General features: G+C 39.7%; 1 protein-coding gene across 1 annotated transcript; it reads left to right on the top strand.

The window, feature by feature from the left end:
- The first annotated feature begins 6,741 nt into the window (after positions 1 to 6,741).
- On the top strand, positions 6,742 to 8,652 carry LOC117557812 (high choriolytic enzyme 1-like). The gene has a single exon (XM_034233756.1). The coding sequence runs from the start codon at positions 6,813 to 6,815 to the stop codon at positions 7,611 to 7,613; it is 801 nt and encodes a 266-aa protein (XP_034089647.1). The 5' UTR covers positions 6,742 to 6,812; the 3' UTR covers positions 7,614 to 8,652.
- The last annotated feature ends 3,551 nt before the right edge of the window (positions 8,653 to 12,203 follow it).

Genomic DNA, 12,203 nt, shown 5'->3' with positions numbered 1-12,203 from the left:
TCGCTCAATTTCCACCCTGTGCGCGCTCAAGTTGGCACAGCGTTACAAATGTGCCACAAAACCAACCAATCGGAGAACTCGAGAAGGTCCATTCTTATTGGCTGGTCGTCTCCAATCATATCTTCTATCTGAGATGCGGAAAGAGAGGGATTTTAGGTTGCCATCAAGTTTGGACAGACTAATACATTTCCAATGTTAAATAAATGAAAACCATTAACCTGAGATGGATTTTTAGAAAAAAGTCAGAATCAATATAGAATGTTTTTATTTTAAAGTAAATTCAGATTAAACATAGTAAAGAAATGTACAGGGATGCAAACTTGTCACCTTTCGGCGAAATTCGCCGTTTTGAATCCAAAATAGGTCGTGTGTGTGATTCATGTAGATCTGCAATAAAAATGTTTTTGGGTATTTGGGGGGTCTGAGACCCGGAGTAATCTGCGGCCGCGATGATGGTCTAGCTTGAGCAGCTACATTACCTACGGGTGCGTTCGTTAATATTAACTGTGTGGTCGGGAGTCACTGTGGCACAGACTGCACCGCTGGTGAACAGCTGTTAGAACGGCCGTTCAGGTGTTCAGAGCAGAGCGGCAGAGCGTGATGTGCACTGAAAAGTTTTTCTGTCGCAATATTATCGTTGAGCTAGCTAGCATACATTGTCACTATCTGCTAACGTTAGCTTTTGCCTTCGTTTTCTAATAGTTTTTTTCATAGGCTATAAACAGAGGTGGTATAAGTATAGATCTTGTTCTTGAGTAAAAGTAGAAGCACTCAGATCTTGTACTTGAGTAAAAGTACAAGTACTCAGGTTTGAGTCAAAGTAGAAGTACCAGAGTGTAGGAACAATCCTGCAATCAAAATGTTCCTCAAATAAAAATACAAAAGTATTATCATGAAAATATAGTTAAAGTAGCGACAGTAAAAGTAGAAGTACTCAGATCTTGTACTTGAGTAAAAGTAGAAGTACTCAGATCGTGTACTTGAGTAAAAGTAGAAGTACCAGAGTGTAGGAATACTCTGTTACAGTAAAAGTCCTGCATTCAAAATGTTCCTAAAGTAAAAGTAGAAAAGTATTATCATCAAAATATAGTGAAAGTAGCGACAGTAAAAGTAGTCGTTGTGCAGATTGGTCCATTTCAGAATAATATATATGATATGTTTTATAATGATTGATCATGAAAGTGTTCTCAAAGCTGGTGAAGGTGCAGCTAGTTTGAATGACTTTGTATACTGCAGGGTAGCTTGTGGATTTACTCCAGGTGGAACTAAAGTCTGATTTAACACTTGATTATATTTCACATCATTCATCCACATCTGTAGAGTAACTAAAGGTATTAAATACATGTAGTGGAGGAAAAGTACACCATGTACCTCTGAATTGTAGTGGAGTAGAAGTACAAAGTAGCAACACATTACAATACTTGTAAAGTTCAAGTATCTAAAAATTGTACCCAAGTAGTACTTGAGTTTATGAACTTAGTTACTTTACACCATTGGCTATAAAGATAGAAAGACTAAGCCTTGCACATAGGCATCAAAATACATTTTCAAAATGTTCAACAGTGCTGCCAAAATTATAAACTGACTGCTACACAATTAAAATAAATGCTTTTATATATTTCTATTAGATGTGACTATGGCGTTTGCGTTATTATTACCGCTGCTTTAGTTGTTCTGACTGCTAAAATCCTATGTTATTCCTAATTTTAAAACCGATATTCCGTGGGGTCGAGGGCTCGGATCCTTGTCACCTTTTTCATACCTGATGAGTTTGCATCCCTGCATATTAAACCTCCTTATACCTTGTATGTGTGTGAGAATGAGACAGGAGTAAGTGTGCTCTCATGGCATGTTGTTTTTTATTTGTGCTGTTTCATGTGTTTTTGAGGTAAAGATATGTATGATCTTGACCTAATTCAAAACATGGAGGTCAAGCTGGGTCAAGATCATACATCTGTTTACCTCCAAGACACATGAAACAGCACAAATGAAAAACAAAATGCCATGAGAGCACACTTACTCCTGTCTCATTCTCACACACATACAAGGTATAAGGAGGTCTAATATGTACGAGTGTATATGAGTTTGGGAATGAGGGAGTGAGAGAAAAAGAGACAGAGAGAGAGATATGAGGTGAAAACTGCAAATTGCTGTAAACCAAATCTACTGTATATTGTTGTCTCTGTACACACACACTGTACATCCAGACACACACACACATTTCTCAGCTGACACCACTCTTCCACATCCGTACCAACACACCTACATCAAACCAAGAAATGACAAGCATGTAATTCAATGGTAACATTTTACATCTGGTGATATACAGGAAAAAAGACAAATTGAACAATTCTCCTCCAAAATAAAACCCTGACTTTACAAAATGCACGAAGAAGGCCTGTTCTCAGGACTCATAATCATGTATTTTTGAACTGTATGTTGTTTTTTATATTATGCTCATATTTGAGCTTCATTGTCTTTAGATGCATCTGGTCACTGTGACCCCAATATGTATTCAGATGATTAAAGAAAAGTTGAATGTAATAAACTGTGATTAGGGACTAGGGACATGATTAGTCTAAGAATGACACAAACTGACAGGTTTTTATATCCACATTTACGTTTTTATTGGATAGTTACGTTTCATGTCTGTCAGATTAAGTATGAAATTCATTTGTATCATTGTATGGGACTCTTGTGAAGGAAACACTTGTTTTATTTAGATCAGGGGTCTCCAACCTTTTTTAGGATGAGAGCTACTTTCAAAAAATAGAACAAGTCGATAGCTACTTTTTTTGGTATATATTTAGCACATTTTAACATTATTATATGCTTACCTTTAACCTAATTTAATTATTTTAAACTGCTTTATTTGGGGGTGGACCTCACACCCTCTAGGGCAGTGCTTCTCAAAGTGTGGTCCGCGGACCACTGGTGGTCCGTGAGCGCCCCCTAGTGGTCCGTGAGTCTATTGGTAACATTTCACATTTGAAATAAATAAATAAATGTCAGTTTTCCGCACTCTCGCGGGAATATCTCCGCAATGGAGCGAGGTTAAGTTTCACTTTCGATTGCATGATATAGCCCAGCGCAACACCGTCATCACACATATTGCCACTTGTTTGTAGCATTTTCAGGCGATTTGTAATCTGTTCTAGAAAAACGATGTGTTTTTTGATATTTGTGGAGTTAGGTGGTCCGCGAGTGTTTTTGTATTGGTTAAGTGGTCCTTGGAATGAAAAAGTTTGAGAAACACTGCTCTAGGGGGATCCGGGGGAAGATTTGTTTTTGAATGTAGAAGTTAAATGCATCAATCTGGTGTACTTTTGAGCACAAAATGAATTTATGGATACAGCTCTCAACACTCAGATGAAAGGGAGCTGTATACTTTTCAATAATCCAAACATCTTTAGAATATGATCACAACCAATAACAAATCATTTAAACTTGTTTATTCTTATCTTGTGTTACCTAGTTAGCATTCTTTCTTTTTATTTATGCATATTTTACTAATCACTCCCCTTTTAAACGTTGTTGTTTTTTGTTTTGTTTCTTTCCATTAACCGTCAAGTGGGAAATATGTTTTTTGTTGTTGTTTCTCTTATTATCCTAAGATACTGTTATGTATCTTTGGATAAAATCGTCAGCTAAATGTAATGTTATGTTTGGCTGTGAAAAATAAATATGAAGGACAGACCATCTATTTCAATTTTTTTTTTTTATTTAGAAAGGGGCAGGTAATATAAGATGTATTTCTTCTCCCTGCTCCTTTTCGCTCAATGGTGTGTTTGTTTGTTTGTTTGAGACATGTTTTGTTGGCAATTATTGTACATTGGGTTTTGCGTACCATGAGCGGAACAAATAAAAATGAAATAGAAATGATTTCTTACTTTATTTTGTTCAACTATTAAATAAAGGTGTGCTCTCTCTTGCTCTCTGTCTCGCTCACAGAGGCTGTGTGCTCCTCCGTGGCGATGACGGCTTGCGTTAAAAATTATAATAAACATATTTGTAAAGTGGGGGGACACAAACGGGATTTCGAAAAGTGGGTGGGACATGTCCCCAGTGGAAATTACGCCATGCGTATGTGTGTGTCAAGTGCAATAAATATATATGCAAGTTGCAACACACACACAGTAAAACTCTGCCCCTCATGTGTTGTATAGGCTGGCACGACTAGGCTGTTCAATGGGGCTGATGTGTTGATTCTGCCAGAAGGAAAGGTCTAACTCTTTATGATGTGCTGCTCCACATTGCATTACTTCCCGACTGCAACGCTGGTCCCGCAAATCAAGTCAATACGTGATTGGTCAATATTCATTGTGGGGGAAGGAGGGGCGTTATAGAGTAGTAGTAAGTAGATAGTTTGCTATGATTGAGGTTTCGTTTAGGGTAGCTAATTTTAATTACATTTCCTTTTTTTGTGTGTGTATTTTCTACATTTTGGATTTGCTTGGCGAGCTACTTATTAAGGGCTTGGTCCACGCCCATATTTCGAATAATCTCTGTGGTTTTTACATTATGCTAATATATTTGAGTTGTATTTTGTTTTTACATTATGCTCATGTATTTGAGATGTATCAGTTTAGCTTGATAGAGTTAAACAGTTTTATTTAGACATGTCAGGATCTATTCGAGAACAGTGTGAAAGGATGAATTTCTTACCCACTTTACATGTCCTCCTTACTAAAATTAGCTCAACAAAATGCATACATGCTGATTACTAGTGCTGGGGGGAAACGATTATTTTGAAAACGATTAATCGGGCGATTATTTGATCGATTAGTCGACTAATCGAACGATAATTTTTCTGTTGTTCAATTCATAAAAAACGTAATGTAAAAAAAACGTAATGTAAACAATTTTTTTTTTCACGATACTGTGTCTCAGGGGATCTTAATATTTAAGAACCTATTAATGTGTTATACCAGATTAACGGAAATAATCTCAGCTAACTCACGATACAAACCATGTTTACCAACACAAAACAAAACACAAGTCTCATAAGAAGCAAACTAAAATGCTATCTAAATGACCCCTGAGCGAAAAATGCTAACGGCCATTGGCACAGAACTCAAGATAAAAGTACCCTTATTACTTATCGTAGCTGCACATACAAGATATCCGATTAAAGCTGAGACTCCACAGATTATGTAGGTACATAGTATCATCACTGAGTGATCCGGACTCGCGACAGGGGAAGCAAATACAGTCATCACAACACGTACCTTCACAGAGCTTCTAGGGAGATCGTCTCACCGCCGTAGCTGTCAATCTGATCAAAATACGTGTTCAATGGCATTAAAATGAGAAAAAACGCGGCTGAATCGGTTAATCCATAGGTTTTTAACGTCTATGTATAAACAAATTATTGAATTTATAATCCATAATTCCATTTTTATGTAAAAATCAGAGAGCAAATGCTAGCTGCTAATGGTTGCCACCACAGCTAGCTGCTGCTTCCGGTCAAGCAGCAGTCTCAGTGAGATATAAATATCTTTGCGTTTTGGACTAACTTTAAAATATTCCCATGCTTTTGAAGACCTAGGGCGAGATGTTTTCGTTTGAGGGCTTCGTGCGCAATCCTGTGAGGAGGAGGTGGTAGCCGTTTCAGTCTCCATTGTGTTAGAAGTGCGATTGCGAACTGCTTGTTGCTTTGGGTGACCCACGTGTGTGTGGCGACCATATATACAGTCTATGGTGTCGACGATATTTTGAAGTCGACATGTCGACGCGTCGCTACAGCACTACTGATTACATGACATGTCACTTGTTAGACGCTTTTATCCAAAGCGACTTACATACTCAATACTGTGGACAATCCCCACAGGAGCAGTTTGGGGTGAAGTGTCTCAGGGACACAACGACATGCTGACTGCAGTGGGGTTTGAACCTGTGACCCCCTGATCCAAACACCAATGAACAACCCACTACACCACACACCTCCCACTGCACCCCTGCTGATAATGACATTTAATGACTCGTGTCCCCAATGGGAAAGTGTGGTCTCCAAAAGTCACTTTAATCAGTTTGTGTATTTGTGTATATCTGGAGTCCCCAAAAAGGACATTTAAATGATTTGTCCCCAATCTGAAGGTTTAATTCTGGTTGGATAAAAGTTATTTTAAACTAAAATCTCAAGTGATTTTGATAATGTTGGCACTCCCAGTAATACTTTCCACATACCAGCATCTCTCTAACCCCTTCAGAAAGTGATGTCCCCTAAGGGGGGGTGTAAAGATGTGTGTCCCCAATTGTGACTTAAGTGTGTGTGTGTGTGTGTGTGAGTGAGTGTGTGTGAGTCGACCCAGTGACAGATCAGTCTCCAAATATTCAGATGCTGTTTGTATTTGTTTGGCATAAATGATCTGTTCCTGTCCAAATAGTGTATGTCTATAGTATAAAAAGCGAATTTGAAATAATACAATCAATAAAAATGTTTGAAAAAAAAATCTCACTTGCAAGTTTTAAACTTACATTACCTTTCTTAAGGTTAGTTTGGCAAAGAGATTCTAATGAGAGGTCTTATTGTCTGAGGAACATGAAAAGTGTCTCCTTAAATAAATCCAACAAAAGCTGAGGCGATCCATCTAATGACCAGAAATAACAAACATGTTTAAAAAGCAGGTTTGTCTGTGGAGTCCTCCCTTCAGAGGTTTGTTCAGGCCTAGCAGTGTAGACACCAACCCATAATCCTCCTGCAGACACACCTGTAGAGGAGAGTATAAAGACCCTGGACTGAACTGAGTCAAACATCAAGCTTCAAGGAGTCTCTCCACAGCAGCTCCACAGCCTCCAGACCGACCCTGAAGATGACTCCCTCTGCCAGCCTGCTGCTGCTGCTCCTGCTCGGCCTCTCTCAGGCACTTCCTTTCCAGGAGGAAGGAATAGAAGAAGAAGAAGAAGAAGAAGACGAAGAGGACACTGTCGACATCACAACCAGGATTCTGACCTCCAACAACGCCACAGATGAGATCCTGCTGGAAGGAGACCTGCTGGCTCCCAAAACCAGAAACGCCATGAAGTGCTTTTTCGCGAACTGCCTGTGGAAGAAAGGCTCCAACGGCTTGGTAACAATCCCCTTCACCACGAGCAGTCAATTCACCAGCTCGGAGAGACAGAAGATCACCAACGCTATGAATGCCTTCCACAGCAAGACCTGCCTCCGCTTCGTCCCCCGTCGGAACCAGTACGACTACATCAGCTTTGAGAACAAGGGCGGATGTTACTCCTCTCTGGGCAGAGCGGGAGCCAAACAGGTGCTCTCTCTCAACAGGCAGGGCTGCATCTACGACGGCATCATCCAGCACGAGATCAATCACGCTCTGGGCTTCCAGCACGAACAGACCAGGAGCGACCGCGACTCACACGTCAGGATCAACTGGCAGAACATCAACCCGCAGATGGCCTACAACTTCAAAAGGCACGACACCAACAACCTGAACACCCCCTACGACTACAGCTCCATCATGCACTATGGAAGAACAGCCTTCTCCATCCAGCGGGGGAAGGACTCCATCACCCCCATCCCAAACCCCAACGTCCAGATCGGCCAGAGGAGGGGCATGTCTCGCTGGGACATCGTGAGGATCAACACGCTCTACGGCTGCTAATAACAATGCTGAGGATAAATGCAACAAATTCATACTTATTCTGCTTCTTTTTTCCTGTAATTAATCGAAAAGCCATTACTACTGTTGCTTTGGAGACAACATTATATTATCAATATGTTTCAACTGTTCCAATGGCAAAATATATTAATTCAAACATGCTCAAATGATAATAAGGCTATTTAAAGAAACTGTATTTCTTGTCATTTGTGTCCCTTAAAAAAAAGGTAACATTGTAGAACAAACATGTAGTCAGTCCACTTCTTCAATATTTCACTAACAATAGTCCAAGTATTGAGAAATATACCTAATAATGAAAAATCTTTCACGAAAACAATAAAACTAAATTGTTATGTAACTTGTTAGTATATACACATTGGTAAACTGACATTTAGAAAACAAAAATGGCTGCTGGCAGCATATCTACTGGTGTAAACGACTGCAAAGTAACAGGAACACTAACAGTCTCTCAGAGAGACATCTGAACAGCCATTCTTTTTTTTTAGCTCCACAATGAAACAGGTGTTCAGTTCCTATAGCACAATAGGGGTGTGATGTGTGTGGGTGGGTGAAGATGGGGGATTTCATTTGCTGTTTAAACGCAAGTGACGATAAATATCAAAAGATAACGGTTATAGATGCGGTCTATTGTTAGACACTCGTTGAATTATCGCTTACTTTGGGTTTGCTTTTGTTCATGTACCTTGGATGAACTGTGGGGTTGTAACCAATTTTTTTCTACCTTTTGCCCCAGTGAGAGGCGTGCTCATTCCATCTGTTTTCATCCTCCTGTGTTATCTCAGTCTGGCAGCCTGCCTAACAACTATTTCTGCCATGATGTGAGGACATTTTCCCACTGGCTATTCATATGGAGGACCTTCTTCCAAGACACAGCAGACAGGCAGAAAGCTGCCACTCTGCTGTGTTCTACAAATAAATGTCCTTCGCATTATAGTCTGTACACCAGCAATTGTTTGAGGCACAGTTGTACTAGTCAGACCAATTAGTCGTGTGCAAGGCAATAAATGTAAATGTAAACAAACACAAGACATCTGATTCATTTTGGGTATGTTAAAACATTTTTTAATATTTCAGACGGTTTTCTTCCTAAGGTTAAGGGATAAGTGGTTCATGGAATATGTATATCTTGCCTAAGAATATAAGTGCAGAAGGTTTTTTAGTCTGTATTTACCTTGTAATTTGTCTATGACAGTGATATCATCAAGTTTTGCCTGTAAAAGACATAGATAAAAGTATTAATGTTTCTTTCTTATATTTAGTTTTTTTGGAACCTAGTAAAAAAGCTTCTTAGTTAAATATATTGATAACATATCTTCTATTATATATTTTACTACTTTCCTAATCTAATTATATTCCTAAACAAAATGTGAAACAGTGTTCTTGGATTTTTCGAATTGTAACCACCACCTTGATTGGTATTATTGCTATTACAATTATTTAGCCATTAAAAGGTTTTCAGCTTTCACAGCATTAAGGGGGATATCGGATCAGTCCCTGGTGTACTGAAGCACCAAAAACAGCAAAGATGCCAGAGCATATTATGGAATGCCATTTAAGCCAAAATTAAATAAATACATAAATAATTAAATAAATACATATATATATAAATATGCCTATGAAATACATTCTGAAATAAATAAATGAGGCAATACATATGTATACATTGTACATTTAAATACACATGTATTTATTTCAAGAGACTTGTATTTCATAATGACACATTTATTTATTTCAGGGGACTTGTATTTCATAATGACACATTTATTTATTTCAAGAGACTTGTATTTCATAATGGCACATTTATTTATTTCAGGGGACTTGTATTTCATAATGCCACATTTATTTATTTCAGGGGACTTGTATTTCATAATGACACATTTCCATTCCTTATATGCAAATGAACAGGGCGTGGTTAGCTCACAGGTCCAGACCAAAGCAACAGCACCACACTCCAGTACTCTTAAGTGGTTTGCAAGCTGCCAATAAACCAAACCGGTTTCAGAACTATTCTTGTGCTTTTCTGGTGCTTAACTGGTTCTTCTCTGGTTCTGAGTCCAGAGCCAGTTGCGGGCTACAGCCTGATTTAGCTCTGGTTCTTCCTGTTTCAGCCGCAGCGGAGCCGGCTCTAAACACCGAAAACCGGTTCTTACCTGACCCCACTTGGCTGCCCGGGAAGAACCAAGAACCACGCTCACGTCGGAAGGGGGATAGATTAACCTGAGCCATAATAACAGTTTATGGCGAGTACGGAAAATGAAAGTTGTAACAAGCAGTAGCGCTGAGCAAAGTGAGAAAATCGTTCTTATTATACATCCATGGTGAAGATCAGTTATACCTCATTCACACCAACGGTGTTTCAGGGCCGGTTCGGAGCTGGAGCTTGAAAAGCACCGGGTTTTCCTCTTCACACGGCAGCGGAGCAGCCTCTTAGCTCCGGAATCCGGTTCGTTTCAAGCACCAAAAAATTGTCCGGCCAGAGCAAAAGCACCGCTTACGTCGAGGCGGGGGCAGGGGCGGGATCAACTCCTGTACAACAACAAAAAGCCGGCGTTGTATCCAGTTTGTACACAACAATGGATAAACTTAACAAGCAGCAGTGGTCCACTGAAGAGACCAGCTACCTGCTGGGAATCTGGTCTTCCGAAGAGGTACAGACGAAGCTGGAGCACAATCGGCCATTGTTGTTGTTGTCAGTGTCAGCTGTGAGGGGTATTCCGCGTGGTTTGGCTTTATGAAGCAGGCACGCAAACGGTTACGTCATGACGCAAACGATGACGCAATGACGCAGCACCAGTCGGACTCTGGGCAGTGTGAAAAGAGCCGGAGCTAAACCGAAGAACCGGTTCTGAACCTGAAAAGCTCTAATAATAATAATAATAATAATGCATTACATTTTTTTATTAGAACACTTTTATAGGTGCTCAAAGTGCTTTACAAGTACACATTACACATATTAGACATGTAAGAGTCATTACTGCGGACATTACCCACAGGAGCAAATGCGGGTAAAGTGTCTTGCCCAAGGACACAACGGCCTGACGCAGTGGCGGCCGAGGCGGGATTCGAACTGGAGTTCACCAACGCCCCTTGATCTGATGACCAACGCACTGCGCCAAAACGGCCAGCACGGAGCTTGAACCGGAGTTGCGCTGGTGTGAATGAGGTAATAGTTGAGAGGACGTAGTGTCCGTGACGTCACCCATAGGATTCTGCAGAGTTGCCGTGAAGCCCTTAGTAGGCGGAGTTGGCCACTAACGGCTTGACAGCAACGTCAGAGTCTAATCCCGACTGCTCCAAATAAGGGCAAAGAGGCGGAGCCGAGGCGGGACCTGCTGCCTCTGAACTGGAAGTAAACAGAGCTAGCTCAGGCTAAGAAGCTAAGCGAACATGAAATACATGCATACCAAGTTACTGCTAACAGTGTAGTTCCCCTATATAAACGTTACATTCATAATCAAATGAGACAATCTGCAAGAGAATTAGCTATATTTTGTTATTCTTAATGCTTGTCATTCACACGTTAAGAAAAGAAGTACCGATACATAGCAGAACAATTGTGGCGATGTTCAGTTTAATAAGCCTTGTTCAACATAATTTATTTAGCTAATACTACAGCAGGCAAACCAAGTCTGCGTTTCGCTGCATTCCTTGATCTCCAGTTATAACGACGGACTCCACCGCCCGGACCTAACGGAGCCGCAGTGGGCTAGCTCCGGGACGCCGGCTGGAGCTAGCCCCCTGCGGCTCCGTTAGCTCCGGCGGCCACCACTGGGATAATTGGGTCCCCTATTAACATTTGCTCCCGTTTAGCATTATGGTCAGTGGTTCCCAACCTTTTTTCCCAAGAGCCCCCCCAAATGACTCCTGTTGGAAGTTGCGCCCCCCTGAATGAAGAAATTAACTAGTTCAGAGAGAGTAAACAACATATTTGGGGAGATGGGGCGTTAACATCTGGAGACACAGGAGATGTCTCTCTCATCTGTGGAGCTTAGCGTAAAACCCCCTATGTCCGCTAGGTCAAGCCATAACATTTATAGTATCAAAATACGACTGCATTATCACATTCCTTACGGAAGATAAGGAGCAGGGCTGATCGTAAATGTAAACACACAGTAAATGTTAAATATCTTAGGAGTAAGGAATACTTATTCTTTGACACTTAGGAAGAGAGAAGAAATATTATCTAACAATATATATATATATATATTATGTATATATATATATATATATATATATATTATGTATATATTAATCTTTGCAATATTTGTCATTCCTTTTGTTTCTAACTTTATGTATTGTGTGCATCTTTAAATTATTAATAATTCATATAATCTTTTATTTTACACCATCATTCCATATCATTTTCATTATGTGTACCATTTTCTTATCCTTTAATTTTTTCTGATTTTTTATTTTATTATTGCATATAATATAACTAACTTATAAGGAAGCAGTAATATAGCCCCAATGTTAAAGAGAAATGCAATGGTATCACAATATAACAGTAAAAAGAGCAGTAGTTGCGTATATCTATCCACCTAATTTTCTTATTTTCTCATTATCATACTGAAA

Source organism: Gymnodraco acuticeps, unplaced genomic scaffold (assembly GCF_902827175.1).
Source record: "Gymnodraco acuticeps unplaced genomic scaffold, fGymAcu1.1, whole genome shotgun sequence".
NCBI lineage: Eukaryota > Metazoa > Chordata > Actinopteri > Perciformes > Bathydraconidae > Gymnodraco > Gymnodraco acuticeps.
Note: the sequence above shows the minus strand (reverse complement) of the source record. Positions and strands in the feature narration are given on the sequence as shown.